Source organism: Ylistrum balloti, unplaced genomic scaffold (assembly GCF_031769215.1).
Source record: "Ylistrum balloti isolate Yb309-2 unplaced genomic scaffold, AGI_CSIRO_Ybal_v1 Utg370298, whole genome shotgun sequence".
Classification (NCBI taxonomy): Eukaryota; Metazoa; Mollusca; class Bivalvia; order Pectinida; family Pectinidae; genus Ylistrum; species Ylistrum balloti.
Window position 1 is genome coordinate 650,544 of NW_026782224.1, and position 22,462 is coordinate 673,005.

The 22,462-nt window shown below is 39.2% G+C and overlaps 1 protein-coding gene across 1 annotated transcript; it reads left to right on the forward strand.

Moving 5' to 3' along the window:
* The first annotated feature begins 19,385 nt into the window (after nucleotides 1–19,385).
* LOC132553094 (uncharacterized) lies at nucleotides 19,386–21,140 on the forward strand. Its single transcript, XM_060217304.1, has one exon. It carries the CDS (start codon nucleotides 19,386–19,388, stop codon nucleotides 21,138–21,140), a length of 1,755 nt encoding a protein of 584 aa, XP_060073287.1.
* The last annotated feature ends 1,322 nt before the right edge of the window (nucleotides 21,141–22,462 follow it).

Below are 22,462 nucleotides of genomic sequence, written 5' to 3' on the forward strand. Positions count from 1 at the left end.
AAGGAGACAGTGTGATCCTCGGCGATATATAACGTAGTTTTGACTGTGAACAAGGGGACAGTGTCATCCTCGATTATCCCTGACGATATATAACGTGGTGTTGGCTGTGAACAAGGAGACAGTGTGATCCTCGGCGATATATAACGTAGTTTTGACTGTGAACAAGGAGACAGTGTCATCCTCGATTATCCCTGACGATATATAACGTGGTGTTGGCTGTGAACAAGGAGACAGTGTGATCCTCGGCGATATATAACGTAGTGTTGGCTGTGAACAAGGAGACAGTGTCATCCTCGATTATCCCTGACGATATATAACATAGTGTTGGCTGTGAACAAGGAGACAGTGTCATCCTCGATTATTCCTGGTGATATATTACGTAGTGTTGGCTATGAACAAGGAGACAGTGTCATCCTCGATTATCCATGGTGATATATAACGTAGTGTTGGCTGTGAACAAGGAGACAGTGTCATCCTCGATTATCCTCGGCGATGTATAACGTAGTGTTGGCTGTGAACAAGGAGACAGTGTCATCCTCGATTATTCCTGGTGATATATAACGTAGTGTTGACTGTGAACAAGGAGACAGTGTCATCCTCGATTATCCATGGTGATATATAACGTAGTGTTGGCTGTGAACAAGGAGACAGTGTCATCCTCGATTATCCATGGTGATATATTACGTAGTGTTGACTGTGAACAAGGAGACAGTGTCATCCTCGATTATTCCTGGTGATATATTACGTAGTGTTGACTGTGAACAAGGAGACAGTGTCATCCTCGATTATCCCCGGCGATATATTACGTAGTGTTGGCTGTGAACAAGGAGACAGTGTCATCCTCGGTAATTTCTGTTTTGTAGTCTTGACGTAACTTGTAATTGGATTTCTTATTAAGATCGTATATAAATCGCAAATCTCTGAAATAGACCACAATTCAATAAGTGTGTTACTTGTAACGAAAACGACCCTTATTCAGATTCAAATACATTTGCAAACAAACACAACTTACGGATAAATAAAGAATAAATAGGGTAGATTGTATCACTAACCAGGGCCGTCATCTTGTTGCATTGTATGTAGACTGTTTTCAATTGATCCTCTACAAAACGTGACAATGTCACTCAGAGGAATGATTATCGATAGATATGTGTGGGGTTGGTATGAAATTGTGGCGAAAAGCTTTCTCTATATAGATCATTTAAAGTTGTTTTGGTCAGAAAATTTCACTAGCATATTTATAAGGTATAACCGGTTTCTATCTGTTTGGTCGTCCTCGATACTCCAGGGGTAACAGTCACTTTCGCTCTCCGCACCCCTGGAACCATCCTCGACACTCCAGGGGTTACAGTCACTTTCGCTCTCCGCGCCCCTGGAACCATCCTCGATACTCCAGGGGTTACTGTCACTTTCGCTCTCCGCGCCCCTGGAACCATCCTCGACACTCCAGGGGTTAGTCACTTTCGCTCTCCGCACCCCTGGAACCATCCTCGACACTCCAGGGGTTACAGTCACTTTCGCTCTCCGCACCCCTGGAACCATCCTCGACACTCCAGGGGTTACAGTCACTTTCGCTCTCCGCACCCCTGGAACCATCACCGATACTCCAGAGTTACGATCACTTTCGCTCTCCGCACCCCTGGAACCATCCTCGACACTCCTCGACACCCCTGGAACATGTCATGGAAAAATTGGAAGTGTGCAATACCTTGTGGACAAAATGAAAAGACTAGTTTGATCATGTGATGTTTATTATTGTGTAATCTTCAAAAGGAGCATATCACCATGTGATTGGTCAGTTTTTTTCTCCTTGAACCAATGAAGTTACTTCGCTCCTGCCTTCAACTTTGTCATGACAAATCTCAGGGATGCAGGATGCGAAAGTGATAATAGCCATTAGAGTATAGAAAATGCGGTTTGATGAGAGACACGAAATGAGTCTAGTACCATCAAGAGCTCTTTGGTAGTAACTGCAACCCCGTCTAGTAAAATCCAGGGGGCTTGAAAACACTCTCCAGATCCTAAAATGAGAAAAAAACCTACTGCAACATATTTGAGAAGTCGTTATGAAGTGACACATGTTGTGTTCGTTCAACATGTCGTTACGATATTAGTATTACATGGGGTGGGGTTACCACATCACACTGCCTACACAGATCTAAATAATTGGTCTCATTCTCAATAAATAAGGGCTAAAGAGATTCTAGCCCTGGTTGTTCAAAGGCTGGTTTGGGATAACAAGTGGTTGTTCAAAGGCTGGTTTGGGATAACAAGTGGTTATTGAAAAGGCTGGTTTAGTATAACCAGTGTTTAGTGAAAAGGCTGGTTTAGTATAACCAGTGTTTAGTGAAAAGGCTGGTTTAGGATAACCAGTGTTTAGTGAAAAGGCTGGTTTAGTATAACCAGTGGTTAATGAAACAGCTGGTTTAGTTTAACCAGTGGTTAGCGTAAAGGCTGGTTTAGTTTAACCAGTGGTTAGCGAAAAGGCTGGTTTAGTATAACCAGTGGTTAGCGAAAAGGCTGGTTTAGTTTAACCAGTGGTTAGCGAAAAGGCTGGTTTAGTTTAACCAGTGGTTAGCGTAAAGGCTGGTTTAGGATAACAAGTGGTTAGTGAAACAGCTGGTTTAGGTTAACCAATGGTTAGTGAAACCCTGAAGCAAACAAATTTTCATTAGACTGTCTTTATCATTTCACAGTTGCAGATTTGTCAGGTCAGATTGATATATATCTAGTCATACTTTTTCGCTCTTGTTTTTCAGTAGTAATATTTTTTTTCATTAACCACTGGTTAACTTAATATGAGGTACCAGGCCTTGCAGGTTAACCATCCGGGTCAGCAACTCTGCCAGATATTTCCTTCCACCTAGGTTTTGCCAACTCTCGCCGAAAATAATCCCCGGAAAATAACGATATAGTTAACCCACACCACGGAAGTATTGTAACATAATACTGAAATATTTAATACGTTTATAAATACTTATGGTAGAAATTGATACATAGTCTCCTTCAGTTGTCACAATTCAAAAAATCTGGGACAATGCAGTCAGCAACAGCCACGACTTTCCGTCTAATATCATACATGTCATTTCAGTATATCACTTATCGATGTCTGCAATACATCTAAGCGTCTGACTATTAAGGTGCACCTTTTATGTTCCAGTTCGAAAATTACGTGTAATTATCGAAGCTAGTTACAATTTTGTAGGAAATTAATATATTCATATTGTTAGCTGTCTATCTTCATCGACAGTAACGAGGTCTCTTACTGAGCGTGTTCACATTTCGTCCAGAGTTTGCCGGGGTACATTAAAGCTGTCGCTACTTGTACAGACTCTAACAGACGCACATTAATGTCGCTCCTAGAGAGTGGTGTCTGTAACACACCACGCTCCGTAGATCACCATAAAAACTCTAAATTATACTTACATAGGTAGATGATGATATATATCATATCGTGATGAAACAATCCAGCTTGGTCCGTATTCATGAAACCATTCTCATGCCCATGCATAGATTTTGTGCTCAAGCAAACTTTTTTTTAATAATTCGCTTAAATAATATGAAATAATACATATATTAAATATAAACATTGAATATAACTTTGATTTGAAGTCCTTTCAATTTTTTTTTTTAAATCTTTGGCAAAAATCAGCCTTATCTATAATGTTTTAAATTAACCAAGACATAAGGCTTGAGCACAAAATTCATGCTTGAGCATGAGAACGGTTTCATGAAAACGGTCCCAGGTAGGATTTGGAAGACACGTTTGGTGTTATTGGAATGGAGGCTTGGTGAGGATATTTAGGCACCAAATTATCATAACAAGACGCTCTTTAAAATATACCTTTATACAAGCAATGAGCCATCAGTGTCCATTTTTTAGAATCAACTTATGAACATAACACTGCCCGAATTTTTTAAAAATCCTAATCATATTGATCGGGAGCGCCTAAAATATTAAAATCTTATTGATTTAGTAATTAAATGTACATCCCAATCAGCATTTGCAATTGTATAATTAAGCTTCAAGGGGAAAAGGACGAGCTCTATTTACCATGTTGTTTTAAAGGTCATTAGGTCATCTCGTGTAATCCAATTAAATAAGATACAGTAAACCTCGGATAAGTCGAAGTCGATGGGACCAAGTAATATATTCGACTTATCCGATGGTTCGACTCAACCGTGGTTTTGTCTATCGCCTGTAATAATAATAAGATGTATGTGGATGTCAGTACTTAGTTACAATTGAAACGTGATATAAGATGTGACATCTTTTATATCAGTTCCTTTATCTATATCCAACCCTGGTCCCTGAACTTCAGAATATCACAAGAAAGTGATGAACTTACATATGTAGTTAGTTTCTATCTAATCTAAGAGAACTCCTTAACACACTCGCAGAATATGATTCTAAATTTTATAATTTACATGCCAATTCCAATTACTTAATTTCCACCTGAATTTACAGGTATAAAGATCTTATCCTCCTTCTGTGTGATGCGCCGGTGATTGATTAACTCCCACAGGTGAATTACATTGAGATACATATCGGAACATTTGTTTTTCAAGTATGTTTACTTTTCACTGCACGTATGAACTATTTTGTGTTTGATATCTTCATGGTATGCTAGTTGAGACTCATGCTCCATTAATTTCCTGATATATTTATTTATTCATTTATCTAATCATGGGGATGCTGAACATCCCAAACTAGATTTTTACTCTTCTTCCGATTACATTGGACTTTCCTTTGTCTCCTGGGCTTCAAACTTGCGGCCCCTAGCATCACGGATGATCCCTTTGATGACGAAACAGTTGTAGATGCAGTTAAATTCATCGTTTAGCCCTGCTTTATTTAGCTCTAAATTATCAAAAGGTGCTATTCACTTGTGTGTCTTTAGGACAATCTTTAATCAATAACATAATAGGTGTTCAGAATGTCACGTCGTGTTGATTTAACAAGATATTGTACAATACATCTTAATAAAACCCCAATTTCTTAATAGAATCCAGTATCAAACTCGGAAAAACGATAGGGAACGTTAAACAAGTTGACTTTGTTTTATTCGCAGAAGAGACGTGTCTTACAACGTGATACCCCATGTCTACCACGTCTTTTAATCAGAGTAATGAACATTAATTCCCTCGGGAACATTTTGTAACATTACAAAATGTCGATATGGTCCGGATGATGTACGAGGCTAACATTAAACCTTGCACCGCCTTCATTATTTCTCGTCCCTTGACGTTCTGTGTGGGATGATTTTTTTCCATCAACATGAAATATCGCAATAAATGACAACCCTATATCCGGCAAGCAGGATAGATACTATCAAGAAAGGGTGGTCTGGTGGCGCAGTGGTAACGCACTCGCCTTTCATCTAGCCGTCCGGGGTTCGACTCCTGGAACAAACGTGAAAAGGTTAGGGGTCACATGCCCGACCGCGTAGGTTTTTCCCGGTTACTCCGGTTTCATACCACAATAAGACCCATCGCGCGCTTACATCCGGACAGTTGTTGTAAAATAAGTAAAGTTTATAGTTTATAGTAGGAAAGGGATCTTTCAGGACCATTGTTGTAATCGCCATCTTAGTAATCAGGCAGACTGTATGAAAAGTTTAAATGATTACTTCAACTTCTGGATCAAGTCACGCAGGACAATGATTTGAGTGTCAAATTTTGATCTTCATAGCGTACACTTGTGTTCCAGTTTAAAACTCCCTAACCTCTACTTGAGAAAGGAAAGTAAGAAATAATTTTTTTCCTGTCACATTTTTAAAATGTTCAGATATAGAAAACGTGAATATTAACAACTCAGTGAGATTGGCCTTCGTGTTTACCTCGTTACTTTACATTGAACTGACCCATCAGATATGTTCCGAAGGTGTTTTATCTCGTTACTTTACATTGAACTGACCCATCAGATATATTCCGAATGTAATAATTTAGGTTCGTTGATAATGGCACGTCTCGTTCCTCTGTTGATGAGAGGTATTCCGAAAACGATGACAAGTTATCAATGATTTTTGTGTGAACAGAAAGAATCCTGATCGACATTTTTATTACAACATGCTGTCAGTATATATGTCGAGTTGAGCCTTTCCATGTCATCACCCATCTTACTTGATTAAGCCTTGGCAAAGTTTGTGAAAATCTCTCATTTTTTGATAAATTGATATCGGTTCGCAAATCATTTCCTATCATACTTGGTCGTTGTGGTGCGAGTGGATGATGTATCTCAAGCTCAGATCTTGAAGTGTTTGTTTGTGCCTGTAAATAAACCATGAACTGTTATAAGTGGGCTCCTTTAGTCCCCGAGGTTTGTCGTAACCCTGATGACTATTTGTCATCTTCAGAAGAAGAACCAGTTTTAATTTTACACAAAAACTTAACGTATTTAAAAAATCATCAGTTATTTTACGAATTATTTCATTAACATTAAATTATATGATTGTTGCACATCCTCTGCTCTACGTGTATTTCCAATTTGATAATACCTAAAATTTTCTTAAATTGCACTCTGGATTTCGACACTTTTGGCCCTGAATCACTCAGTCGCCATCAACCTGAATCTAAAGAAATCCCGATACTGTCCTCTCAGCAGTTGGAAAATTCCCTAGTTATCAAGCAAGACTTTGATTTTTATACAAGAAAGAAGTGTGTTGAGTGCGTATACTTATATATATATTCAGCATACAGTTAGCCGTCAACACAAAACAAAGCCCCTGTCAAATCAACATCTTACTGAGTAGATCAATATGTTTATCACAAACACCTGCTTTTATTCTCCTTGTACATTTTCAGGAGTTTCCGTACATTTTTTTTTGTCATTTTTGACATAAGTTTTATTGAATTTGAGTTTAGACTATGATTATGTTGACATATTGATATTTTATTGTTGTTTTTGTTGTGACATTCCGAAATGAAATATATTGATGGACGCCGATACGGACTTACACATTGACATCTTAAATAAGATATATTCTGCAGAAATTAATTCTCATAGGTCTTATCATTAAGTATAACTCAATAGAAACTCGCTGAAATACTAGAAAAAAATTCTCAAGACTAGTGTCATCATCTCCCCCCCCCCATCCCCCTTTAACACTAACCCTAAACATATCCATAATTTCCTATTGAACCAAGTGATCTGCAGACTACCACAACCCCTCCCCCCACCCCACCCACACCCCTCTCCTAAATAAAATCGAAGAAAATGTATGGATTATTATTAGAGTCCTGGTCTACTTCCGTGGTGGCCATCGGCACGAGGACGATGACCGCTAGTTTTTCTACTTTCAGTTTTAAAAGGAGTCTGTACGGTCAACATCAATATATCAATACTTATGATATTATATTGATCTTTCATCAGCGTTAGTTTTACATAATGTACATGTCATTTTTTCCAACATAATATTTGGGTATGCCTACACCACGACCCCTGACACGGCGCCCTTAAGACCATACGTTGTTATGGTGTAGCCTCTTAATGTGGCTGCAATACTTTATAAATATTATCGAAACTTATACACAAACAGCGATACCCACTTATGAACTTTGTATATGTGTGAAAGGTCGGCTGTGTTATGGTATCATGGTAATGTACCCCATCGCTTACTAAGGCTACACAGACTCTCGAACAGCGAGGTGGGGAGTGGTTCTTTGAGGCCAATAACCATCATATAAACAAACAAGACGGTGTCTGCTGACGTCCGATTACCTTGTAACTAAAACTTGTGCCAAAAGACGGCACCAAGTAAGCGTTCGTGGTCAGTCACGCCTACAGAGGAACTCAGGCATAACGGGTCAATCAAAATGTACTTCACAACTAAAACGTGCATGCAGTGATTAGTGTTTGTGAAATGGATTAGCGCGGTTGACATCTAACATTGTGTGTACGTTATCTAAGTCAGTCCTGATTAGCTGATTAATGAAACGCGGGCTGAGGTGTAATCCCTTAATCTAGATCCAATTATAAGTGGAAAATGACAAACGTATAAATCCCGGTGTAGACTTTATGGACAAAGCGTGAGTGGTTATCCCGGAAAAATCAAACAAAAAAACCTCATTGACGCATCTAGTGGCATGGTAACCGGGACACTCGAGACTTCCGGTTTAGTTTCCCGCCAGCTCGTGTCGGTTTGACGTCCGCCATGTGTCTCGACAATTAAGCCCTATTTAGAAAGTGACACGGGTCATTCGTCTCACTAAACAAAACGGGTGAAGACGGGTGTAAATTATGTTCTAGGCTTAATTGGTGTTGAGAGTATTTCCAGCTGCACCTGATCTCGATGTCTGACGTCTACACCAGCATTTATATCCTGAAATGACGAAAAGAATGATGTCTCTGGAAATATGAGCGATTTACAAACAACGGCAGTGAACTAACATTATATATATCTCTGTTATCGTTGTGTGATAGGTCATTCACCTCTACTCGAACGTGTTAAATGTGCAGGACACTGACCTATGAGCAACTTGAACAAAAATAGCTTTTACCTCTTAAAAATCATTGAATCCCGTTATTTCTACAGAGTAGTTACCAGTGAAAATATTAAGCACGGAAAAAGTCAATGTTCCTGTCTATTTCTGACTAACTAATTATGGTTAATGACAGAAGATGTTTGCTGGCGTGCCTTAAACACTGGCCTTGTGTAATTATGCCAGAAAAAATTAGGTAATCGTGATATTGTGTGTGTATCAATGCAGTCAACAAACCTATATCAACTTGGTGTGTTGATAAAGCTTACCTGTCTAATTGTCTCTATATGGTAGGTCGGTTGAAAAGTGTTACATTTACAAGCTGATTTAAAACATGTTATATTGTATCAAACAATCGGATTCGGTTCAATTTATTATAAATCATACTGACACACACAGAGGCGATCAATTCGAACAATTTCTGTTTTGTCTGTAAAATAAAACCTGTTGACGGATTTTATAAAATTGATCAAACCATTTCTTCTGTGTCTACAAACGGATGTTCTTTGTTAACTTTATAAGTATATACAAAACCAAGATTTAGAAAGAGCAAGCGTCTCTTTAGTTCAATTGGGGGAAAATTGTGAAAGACATTTCCCTAAGTGTTTCCACGGCTATGGGTATGGCCTCTTTAATCGGAACTCCGCGAAGACTTGTGTTAATGCAACTAATGAAATACAATATCGGACAAATATTAGTTCAAAAAATATATTTTCTAGCTATTAAAGATCTGGAGAAAATTTAACCGGAAGTATGTACAGAGCGTCCTATGGCGCTATAATGAAGCGGACGCGTGTTTCAGCTGTGTCCTGTGAGCCGTACAGCCCTTCTTTAATTACATGAAAATCGATTTCATAATTGCTCACATACAGTAAACAGTAAATATTTATGTCTTGCAAATAATTCGATTAGGCTCGTGATGGTTTTATACCGGCACCAGCACACTCTCCCGATATCGTTAGGCTACCAGGCGGACAGGCGCTGAAGCAGTGCGCGAGGCTCGCTTGATCTCTGGAGGAGTGTTCGATATATGATAGATGATGGTTAACGTGCTGTTTACACGGAAATAACATTAAGATGATTCATTATTGGGACATATCGCAAAGGTAAGGTTATGTCTTTTAAGGTCTTTCGCTACATAAGTGTTGAGACCATAATTCGATAAAGTAGTGACTGTTTTTTTTTCTTTATAAAAATCGTGATTATATAATATTCAGAATCGCGGAATTTCGAACAAAAATGCCGTAGGGTTCTGGTAGAGTTTGAGTGTCCGCCTGTTCAGTCGTTCATTTCTTACCTTTGTTTAGTGTCACACAACATTTTACTACTTTTCCCACAGTGATGATCAGTAAAAACTTCAGCATTGTGTCATAGAACTACTTCAGTTCTACACGTGGCTAAGACAGACGTTAAGCAACAGACTTCACATAACGCTGTGCAGTGAATTGTGTCTATATATAACACATTATAACCATTGTAATTATATTTTCGCGTTTACGTTGTGTCTTTAGGGATTTTTCATATATTCTACGACTCGTTTGCACGTCTTCTTTTCTGAAAACTAAATTTCCCTCGTCTACACTTGGTGAAAGAGTTTTTCGTTTCCCACTAAAACGTGCATTGATAAGGCTGTCTGTTAGTGTGGAAAATAGGTAAGTGTGTGTTACATTAATATAAATTAACCAGTCGTCTCCCAGTACTGGGTAACTCTATAGATGTTGTTTGTGTAACTTTGTACATGAGTACGCGCCAGTAAACATCTGTTTTAATTATTGATCTGTAATCTTAGAAACAGATCGATGTGTGTTCAAGGGTCATGTCCAAGCGTGATTAATTCGGCAGCTACATGTACATTGTATACACTGTAGAACGAAGTGGCAAGTAAGCACATTTACATATTGCATGAGCATGTAATTTTTCTATCATTCGAACAAAAACTCTATATCATCAGCGATCTATGATAATTTGTGTTAGTCACAACATGGTCGCGTCCGTAGTAATACAAATTAAGGAGGAAAATGAATACTTTTGATCGGCGCGTTCGTCAAATCGCTCAAGCTTACACCACTTGAATTGTAACCAAGGCCACTGTTATTTAGTGATACTGTGTGATGTCGACACATTTTGGGATCAATTAATAGGAATAAATGCTAAAATTATTACCAACAGAATGTTGTTAAAAACGTAAAATACATTGACCTTTTATGAAATCTAGCCAGTTGACGTATAGTGAGTTATAATTAACAAGTTGAATATTGTGACGTCATCAAATGATACGGAAATGACGCCACATTCTTGCATATATGTATATAATTATATATACTGCTTCTGTCATGACTTTGTCATCAACAGAATATGAAATAGGCACTGCCTAAAACCAAGCACAATTTGGTCAACAAGATGCACATTTTGAACTGCCTGATCCATGTCTGCGCTGAAGCGTGTTTTTAAAATTTGTTTTATATTTTTTATTTTTGATAAAACATCGGTACATACATATGTACCGTGCACCGATGTATCATCATCATCATCATCATCATCATCATCATCATCATCATCATCATCATCATCATCATCATCATCATCATCATTTGTCATCGTCATCGTCGTCGTCGTCGTCGTCATCGTCGTCGTCGTCGCCGTCGCCGTCGCCGTCGCCGCCGCCGCCATCTTCTTCTTCTTCTTCTTCTTCTTCTAGAAAACAATGCATCGTCATGATCAGGCGGTGGTTTGGTGGCATAGTTTTAACACACTTGTCTTTCCCAGCCGTCCGAGGTTCGATTCCCAGAAGGGATACGGGTTTCCTCCCATAGTCAGACCCCTCGCTTGCTTACAACAAGTGTGATTGGTTTAAGTTAAAATAATTAAGTTTCCATATGTAAATAAGTCATACCCATACAATCATGAAGACAGACAAAGAAGAACAAAACAAAAGACTCCATGAAGACAGACAAAGAAGAACAAAACAAAAGACGACAAGATAACGCAAAGCGTGGCATTATCCCCGCGTACCGCTGTTTAAAAGAAAGACACACAATCATATACATATATATAATACTACAACAAGTTTAATTTCTATTTGTTATCTTAAATTGTTCCATAAGAAGTACAAATGTATTGAAATTGAGAAGTTCTGCTAGAGCATTAGCATGATGTCTGTACAAAGTTTTGAGTTACGGGTAAAAACCTTGAATGATTGAAGAGAACTAGTCTGAAAAAAAAACCCTGAACTTTGTAATTTGGCTTATCTGTTTCCATGATAACAGAAACAGTATTAAAATGGTGAACTTCCCCATAGCAAAAGATACTACTATCTTAATAAGTATAAAAAGTTTTGGGCAATTATCTTGAATGGTTTCAGAGCATTGGGTCAGAAAAACTGGAATTTGTGAAGAGGGTTATCTGTTTCCATGGTAACGGAATATGTATGAATAAAGTCTTTGACAACATATCTAGACAACAAAAATTGTTAAAAATAATATTCAAAATAAATGTACTTTAACAGTTACAGAGATTGCAAGGACGACTATCTATCTTCTTTGATTTAAAAAAGAAATGAGTTTGTAGTCAAAATATGTAGAAAGACAATATAGTTTTAGTCGGATTTGTAAAGGCGGTGTTATATGCTTAATCAGTTTTCATCATTAAAATCAGAATGCTCTGACCTACCGTTTTCTTTTCTCTTTGCTATTGAGAGTTTCGTTCTGTTAATTAACAAATCATAAAATGGTTTAGAAGCTCAGTTTTTTAAAGCAATGTTGACTTGTCTTGAAATAAAAAAGAGGGTAAAGTTGTAAACACTGTTGAGACTATTCAGTTATACATTGTAATTCAGAAAATTAATATAAATATATGTATTTAAATGAAATTCTTATTAAAGTCACAATATATTACATAATCTGCCTTTTTCTGTTTAAAAACCTCACCACTAATAATTATCATTGAGCCTTAAAAGATTTTGCTGAAAATTTTCTAAACATTCAAATAATTGATCATAATTAATTTCAAACAGTTATCGAAAGAACATGCACGTCTTGCAGTTTGAATGTAGTTTGGAGACGGAACAGATTTTACGCCAAATCGGGACCTTTCGGCTGCTTCCGTGTAAGAGACGATGTATTGCTCGATCACGGAAAGTGACGAAAGTACAGGAAAGTTAAACCGGAAATCAGGTACATCGGAGAACAAACGTGCTGTAATCTTGAATGGTTAAAATTGTAATTTTTCAACGAGATATTTGTTATATGCGTTCCAAACCATTAAAGTACATGTTTGTTAAATTAATTTGAATTATTTAAAACTTTTAGTATGATTTCATTTCCACATGAAAGCTTAAAAAAATATTTTGCAGGTCGAAATAATTTTTAATCCATTCAACTGGTCAGCAGTTCTTATTGCGTTATGCGGTAAGTGTATTGTGGGTAATTAAGTTCCAGCCACACTTCCATTTTAAGTTGATCGTATGGGCAGGTTGTTGGAGGTGAATTAGCGCACACAAATCCATAAAGCGCTCGCTGCGCTCGCTAATATATAGAGAATCGCATATGAGGTTCCATGAGATTTACGAACAGAGCCTAAGATATGCTTCCTTTTACCGGGTCATATAAATTGGAATAAAAGATTCTGATAATGATATAACTTTAATACTTTTTGGAAGCATTCTTGAAATTGAAATTTTACAAGACGGAAAAAGATCTAAACTACTGTATATTTATGATGTCACAATGGGAGTCTTCATGCAATCACAGCTCCGCTTAGTATTATCGCACATGTGTTCTTACCAAAATCATATGTAGTTTATAACTGTCAGGGTAGTAATGCAATGGTTTTTTTTTCAAATTCACGTCAGAAGAAAATCTTACCATCCCATTGGTACGATGGCTTATTCGGGACATTGTAATATCCCGAAGCGAGACCATGATACCGCGAAGCGAGTAGGGTTAGAGGGTTAGGGAAAGGGTCTCGCTTTACGGTATTACTGTCTTGCTTCGTCATATCGTGGTCTCGCAACATCACGTTCCCTAAAAGTGATATTACGTTGTCCCGAATCAGCCACCATACATCGGAGACCATTTTTGATACATGGCAGCGCCCAATGTAAAACTATTACTTTGCAATCTTTCCTCTAATGTTCAATATTTTTTACCTAGAAACCAAGCTACATACTCCCGGTAAAGGGATATAACATGCATTCTTCAGATTGCTCCAAATATAGACGAATTCACTACCTTCATGTCGAGAATGTTTATTAATGGAATATACATTTATGTGGTCAGTTACTATTGGCCAAAGGTATGTCGACAGTAATGGTGGAGCCTCATTCCGAGTGCATTGTTTTCAGTCTTGCTTATCCGTGCCGTCCCCGTTGGTTCCCCTCCTCGTCACATGGGTTTCGTGAAAGGCACATAAATCGACCCCATGTAGGCTACCTTAATATTATGTAATATTACCGACTTTGTATAATTCACTGCATGATAAGATCAAAGTATAATTATCTCTGTTATATAATCTAAACAAGCCAAGGGATATACCGTTACATCGCTGTGTTCCGAGTTGCTGAATCAATCGTGGTGAGTGAGAAGAGTGACAACTCTGCGTAACGGATTACGTACATACACCTAACGATATCTAGTACAGTGCATCAGAGAGAGAGCGATCTTATCACTTTGTATTTTAGGTATACGTCAGAAAAATATTGGAAAGTGACCACCAGATTCACAGACACATGTTAAGCAAAGGCTACAATTTAATATTAGTGGATTAAATAACATTTCAGACTTGAAGTTTTCAAATCACTTTCTACATTTCAATTTTTGTAAAATAATGAAAATATTTACGATGGTAATCTTTATATTTGATCATTTTTTGTGCAAATGGTACCGATCTGGCCCCGGAGTTTCAAAGCTTAATCTGTGTTAACCATCGGTTAGTGAAAAATTCACTAATTGATGCCACGTAAAGGGCTTTAAAAAGCAAACTTGAAACTCAAAAACATCAGTTTAACCTGTCTCAACAAATTTATAGCCGTGCGATGAAAAGATGAAAAAATGTTTTGGCAATTAAGTTTAACCATGTTTGAAAGAGTTTAATAACTACTGTTTAGTTCTAACTAGTCTTTGAACAAATAGGGTCAGAGGTCAACCGGATGTTAACAGTAAAAACTAACTACCCTTTTAGGGAAACACGTACATTTCACTAAATCCTCACACATATATTAAAATGTGCTATAACTAAACATTTAATAGAGGCCAATTACTTCCATAAGAAAATCTGTCACCATTTAGGAATCGAACCTTCCTGGGGCAACATGTTTTACGGAATCTAGATTCAGGTTGGGACATAATTGGTATGATTGCGTGGGTCCTGGAGCTTACCAGTTTTGACCTCACTCTGATAATCTGTGGTCTTTTCCCGTCATGTCAGTCTTATTAAGAAAACATCAATTAAAAGATTTATCTTACTTGTGATTCCATTTGATGATTGTAAGCAGGTAGCTGGTGGTGATATCTGTCGGTATTGACCAGTCGCCAGAATTTGGTGACACCGATTGCATGCCGGGAGTTTTCGTAATCATTAGTTGTGCCTATGTGTTGATATGATTGTTTCACGCTGTGCGTATTTCTATGCTTTTAAAAAACACATCATCGCAGTCATCATGTTTGATATAGTAGCAGGTACATAGCTAATATTTAGTAGGCGACCATTCAAATGTTGGAAGCCTAAGATTATAGCGGACCCTGAGTAAGTCACACAGTCGACATAACCCAGTCACACAGTCGACATAACCATGAGTAAGTCACACAGTCGACATAACCCTGAGTAAGTCACACAGTCGACATAACCCAGTCACTCAGTCGACATAACCCAGTCACACAGTCTACATAACCCTAAGTAAGTCACACAGTCGACATAACCCAGTCACACAGTCTACATAACCATGAGTAAGTCACACAGTCGACATAACCCTGAGTAAGTCACACAATCGACATAACCCTAGGTAAGTCACACAGTCGACATAACCCTGAGTAAGTCACACAGTTGATATAACCCTGAGTAAGTCATACAGTTGATATAACCCTGAGTAAGTCACACAATCGACATAAACCTTAGTAAGTCACACAGTCGACATAACCCTAGGTAAGTCGCACAGTCGACATAACCCTAGGTAAGTCACACAGTCGACATAACCCTGAGTAAGTCACACAGTCGACATAACCCTAGGTAGGTCACACAGTCGACATAACCCTGAGTAAGTCACACAGTTGATATAACCCTGAGTAAGTCACACAGTCGACATAACCCTGAGTAAGTCACACAGTCGACATAACGCTGAGTAAGTCACACAGTTGATATAACCCTTAGTAAGTCACACAGTCGACATAACCCTAGGTAAGTCGCACAGTAGAGATAACCCTGAGTAAGTCACACAGTCGACATAAACCTGAGTAAGTCACACAGTCGACATAACCCTAGGTAAGTCACACAGTCGACATAACCCTAGGTAAGTCACACAGTCGACATAACCCTAAGTAAGTCACACAGTCGACATAACGCTGAGTAAGTCACACAGTTGATATAACCCTGAGTAAGTCACACAGTCGACATAACCCTTAGTAAGTCACACAGTCGACATAACCCTAGGTAAGTCGCACAGTTGATATAACCCTGAGTAAGTCACACAGTCGACATAACCCTGAGTAAGTCACACAGTCGACATATCCCTAGGTAAGTCTCACAGTCGACATAACCCTAGGTAAGTCACACAGTCGACATAACCCTAAGTAAGTCACACAGTCGACATAACGCTGAGTAAGTCACACAGTTGATATAACCCTGAGTAAGTCACACAGTCGACATAACCCTTAGTAAGTCACACAGTCGACATAACCCTAGGTAAGTCGCACAGTTGATATAACCCTGAGTAAGTCACACAGTCGACATAACCCTGAGTAAGTCACACAGTCGACATAACGCTGAGTTAGTCACACAGTTGATATAACCCTGAGTAAGTCACACAGTCGACATAACCCTTAGTAAGTCACACAGTCGACATAACCCTAGGTAAGTCGCACAGTCGACATAACCCTAGGTAAGTCACACAGTTGATATAACCCTGAGTAAGTCACACAGTCGACATAACCCAGTCACTCAGTCGACATAACCCAGTCACACAGTCTACATAACCCTAAGTAAGTCACACAGTCGACATAACCCAGTCACACAGTCGACATAACCCAGTCACACAGTCTACATAACCATGAGTAAGTCACACAGTCGACATAACCCTGAGTAAGTCACACAGTCGACATAACCCTAGGTAAGTCACACAGTCGACATAACCCTGAGTAAGTCACACAGTTGATATAACCCTGAGTAAGTCATACAGTTGATATAACCCTGAGTAAGTCACACAGTCGACATAACCCTTAGTAAGTCACACAGTCGACATAACCCTAGGTAAGTCGCACAGTCGACATAACCCTAGGTAAGTCACACAGTCGACATAACCCTGAGTAAGTCACACAGTCGACATAACCCTAGGTAGGTCACACAGTCGACATAACCCTAGGTAAGTCACACAGTTGATATAACCCTGAGTAAGTCACACAGTCGACATAACCCTGAGTAAGTCACACAGTCGACATAACGCTGAGTAAGTCACACAGTTGATATAACCCTTAGTAAGTCACACAGTCGACATAACCTTAGGTAAGTCGCACAGTTGATATAACCCTGAGTAGGTCACACAGTCGACATAACCCTGAGTAAGTCACACAGTCGACATAAGCCTTCTAAAGTCCCACAGTCGACATAACCCTAGGTAAGTCACACAGTCGACATAACCCTAAGTAAGTCACACAGTCGACATAACGCTGAGTAAGTCACACAGTTGATATAACCCTGAGTAAGTCACACAGTCGACATAACCCTTAGTAAGTCACACAGTCGACATAACCCTAGGTAAGTCGCACAGTTGATATAACCCTGAGTAGGTCACACAGTCGACATAACCCTGAGTAAGTCACACAGTCGACATAACCCTAGGTAAGTCGCACAGTCGACATAACCCTAGGTAAGTCACACAGTCGACATAACCCTAAGTAAGTCACACAGTCGACATAACGCTGAGTAAGTCACACAGTTGATATAACCCTGAGTAAGTCACACAGTCGACATAACCCTTAGTAAGTCACACAGTCGACATAACCCTAGGTAAGTCGCACAGTTGATATAACCCTGAATAAGTCACACAGTCGACATAACGCTGAGTAAGTCACACAGTTGATATAACCCTGAGTAAGTCACACAGTCGACATAACCCTTAGTAAGTCACACAGTCGACATAACCCTAGGTAAGTCGCACAGTCGACATAACCCTAGGTAAGTCACACAGTTGATATAACCCTGAGTAAGTCACACAGTCGACATAACCCTAAGTAAGTCACACAGTTGATATAACCCTAAGGTAAGTCACACAGTTGATATAACCCTAGGTAAGTCACACAATTGATATAACCCTTAGTAAGTCACACAGTTGATATAACCCTTAGTAAGTCACACAGTCGACATAACCCTAAGTAAGTCACACAGTTGATATAACCCTAAGGTAAGTCACACAGTTGATATAACCCTTAGTAAGTCACACAGTTGATATAATCCTTAGTAAGTCACACAGTTGATATAATCCTTAGTAAGTCACACAGTCGACATAACCCTTAGTAAGTCACACAGTCGACATAGCCTAAGGTAAGTCAAACAGTGGACATATATAGACGATCATCAATCGGTGATTACAGAAACAGCTTGAACAGGACATCAGATCGTCGTGTCGTCATCAGCTGACTCTCAGCTCTCATTCAGCAATCGCCGTCACCACTGTAGTGATCGTACGACTGATAGGACTATTCAAGATGGCGGACCAACGTAACACCGGAAGGTAAGCTCTGCTTTCAAAAAGTAATATCCATAATTTATATACTCACTATGATCGTGACACATATTGTATCTGATTCGCAAATAGTGCTAATATTGTTGTACGTATCTATTTGGATGATGATAAACTTAAAATGCAATGAAATCTGCATGTAGACTTTGTCAGTATGCCGATTTGTTAGATCCAAACGGATGTGAGCTTAACTTTTGGCCCTAGCTAAAAGTATTAAATACATCCAGTCAGACTTTTAATGTTAAATTAAAGATTAGATAAGCCTCTATTAGAATGACAATCTTCTCTTGCGGAATCGGAAGCGTGATTGGAGAGAAAAAACACAGGAAATTTTGACCATGAGATGGCTCGGTCTCCGTACATTTTGAGATGAGACCGAGCCTTGCATGGTCAAAATTTCCTGTGTTTTTTTCTTCAATCACGCTTCCCATTCAGTCACAGGAGATTGTCCTTCGATTAGAGGCTTATCAAATCTTCAACTTGAAATTAAAACTCTGACTGAATTTGTTCAAGTGTTTTAGCTAGGGCTGATAGTTGAGCTCACACCCGCTCGGATCCAACAGATCGGCATGTTGGCGAGGTTTACACGCAGATTGCACTACATTTTAAGTCTATCATCATCCAGATAGATACGTACAACAATATTAGCTCTATTTGAGAATCAGATACAATGTGTGTCATGATCATAGTGAGTATATAAATTATGGATATTACCGTTTGAAAGCAGAGCTTACCTTCCGGTGTTACGTTGGTCCGCCATCTTGAATAGTCCTATGCATCGCACGATCACGACAGTGGTCACATCTCCTTTTATTTATTTTTTTAGTAACATTTTCTAAATAGCCATTTTTATAATCTGGTCTCATATTTGGTAACGTTGAAACAGTATGATAAATACAGAGAAAAGTGATAACAATGTTTTAATTCAATGTTATTATACTTACAGCCTCATGACGAAATGATAAGAGATGATTTGCATACTGGAGCAACCGGAAGCTATCAAAATGCCTCTAATTTGGGAATGTACCACGTGACTGTCAACTTAACGACGACGAACAGCAACAATGATACGTTAAGGCTCTCTACCGGAAAGTCAAGCAACGCCTCAGCTCCTGTACTTTTTGGTTCGGAAGAATGGTATCGCCAACAGCAAGCACAGTTCTATCAATCTTACGATCCTAGTGTCGGTTACAACACCGCAGCAGTTCTCGGTGGCATGTTAGTACTACTAGTTATATATGTATTCTACCGGACTAAAGTTAGAAAGCATTTAATAAATCTGGTCAGACACATCAAGGCACAGTACAAACTAAAACACCAAGCCGAATACGGTGCTCCGGAGTCTGCCGAACAAATGACATATTCATTCGGAAACGGACCTCCAACCTCAGACGGAAATGACAACTGCGATGGTAACAACGCCGCTCAAAGTGAGATTAAATCGAAAGGTTCCAACATCCCGGTTCAGTTTCTCAGTTTTGACAGTGGTACGTTATCCGAGCATGCCAACACCGTCGGTGCTTGTAACAGGGATGAGATATTGAGGAGAGTTCGGCCTACCATATCATTTGACCGACAGCATTCTGAGGATGAATCGAAACAACTTCCCGTTGTTGTCATGGACATGGAAATAGCCACAGCTGACTGGGTACAAAAACAACATCAATTACAACATCAGTTTCTTAGTCCGGGTGGAATCATTTTGAAAGTGAAATCAGACACCATATGTCCACCCAACAACGATAGCTACCCATCCGCCCAAACGTTACATCCTAATGCTAAGTGTTGTGCTAACCGTCAGTGCTTAAATGCCAGGCGACGACAATACAGTTGTGGTGCCCGTTCACATTATTCTTTGGATCTTAATAAAAGCATGCCGTTTTTGGAAGTTAGTGATCCTACTTTGAAAGGGATAGAGCCATGTCTCCATGGTAACCGTAGGAAAGTACAACTTAAAGCCACAAAATTTCCAAGTGTTTCATCGGAACCAAAAACTCCTCTATTGATTAAATGTACAAAATTTTCAAGTTTGTCATCCGAACCAGTGCGGTCGGGGCGACCATCAGATCTCACGTCACAGCCTAGCCAAGACAGTGGACAACGCACGCCCATATGTCGCACCCCTCAACCGCAGACACCTGTACCACGCTCGCCCCTACCGCAACGACCACATACATTAGTGAAACAGCATACATTGACACTTCCGGTACAGCAGCACACTTTAACAGTGCCGTCACAAAAACTTAACCCGCCATCACCTCATCTCTTACGACCACCACCTCTACAGCACCGATCCCTACAGGCACCGTGTCATAAAATGACGCCATCATCTCAAAAACACACTACCCCTCAACACATTACGCCAATTATAAAGATTCAGAATTATGATAAATCACAACGAAGAACGAACTCAGTGTCGAGAAACGAAAGTGTTGACCATGATTCGGTAAGCTCTAGTTCGTCAGAGGACGCCCAAATCTACCGTATACCGGCCGAACAGTGGCAGTCCCCTAGACCTCCTCGAAGGGGCATACTCGTACGGGAAAACGCCGTGACGAGTCTAAGTGCCTGTCCTGTTTGTGATAAGATTCAAAGTTCCCGATCTCCACGGAAACAAGTTAGCCTGGACACAGGTTTCCACCAACTTCGCCTCCCCTCTCCCACACCAGGGTCGAACTCGCATCATGTGTCCAACATGGAGACTCCATTATAACAGTGCGTGTCTATCATATTCCACACGTGCTTGGTTTCATAAGCATAACAACTACCAGAGCCCCGATCCCGATTATTGGAATATACATGCATTAATGTATATTAACACAGTTTTTCAGCATGTTCACGAACGTCAAGCCTTTTTTCCAAATTGTACCGAACGTCAATATTTCAGGTAGCTGAAACTTTTACTTAAATAACATTTTCCGGATTATATAAGACGTTTTTATTCCACTGGTTCGCATCGATTACAATTTAAGAAAACTACAATTGAAATGCAAAGATAAATTCAAAAAATAAATATGTCATTTTCTGTGTTTCCACCTCGGTATTTAATCAGGGATTTATGGTAATCGTGACACTGATAATTGTATACTTCCATTTAATTTGGTGATTGAAATCGGGAATGCAGCATTAATTTTATCCGCTTATGAAACCCAAACACTGTCCCCATGGTCCCTAAATGGTCCCTGTTGGTCGCGGACGGTTATACATTGTATAAATCAGGCGGACTGACTTGTTGGTAATTCACTAGAATGGTTCCTTGTGATCAGTGTTTTGATATTTTTGTATACCAGAGATGAGTTACATGTGTTGTAAGTGTTTATACGTCATTGTATGTTTTAAGACACAAATGCGACTGTTCTCCTTGAGATCGATATCTTATAGATTTCATTTTTATTGCTTGTAGATTTTAAGTTTGTTTGATTTGTATACGATTGTCTACAAGTAATAATTTAAATTATTTTAACTGGAGACATACAGTAGTCGTTCAGAAAGAGAAGTGACCGTTGAGATAACGAAGTGACCGTTGAGATAAGGAAGTGACCGTTGAGATAATGAAATGACCGTTGAGATAACGAAGTGACCGTTGAGATAGGAAAGTGACCGTTGAGATAGGAAAGTGACCATTGAGATAATGAAGTGACCGTTGAGATAACGAAGTGACCGTTGAGATAGGAAAGTGACCGTTGAGATAGGAAAGTGACCGTTGAGATAATGAAGTGACCGTTGAGATAACGAAGTGACCGTTGAGATAGGAAAGTGACCGTTGAGATAGGAAAGTGACCGTTGAGATAAGGAACTGACCATTGAGATAGGGAAGTGACCGTTGAAATAAGGAAGTGACCGTTGAGATAAGGAAGTGACCGTTGATATAGGGAAGTGACCGTTGAGATAGGGAAGTGGCCGTTGAGATAAGGAAGTGACCGTTGAGATAGGGAATTGACCGTTGAGAGAGGGAAGTGACCGTGAAGATAGGAAAGTGACCATTGAGATAATGAAGTGACCGTTGAGATAACGAAGTGACCGTTGAGATAGGAA

Bases quoted from the DNA above. Each gene is read 5' to 3' on its own strand.
- LOC132553094 (XM_060217304.1), top strand. From the start codon at position 19,386: ATGATAAGAGATGATTTGCATACTGGAGCAACCGGAAGCTATCAAAAT.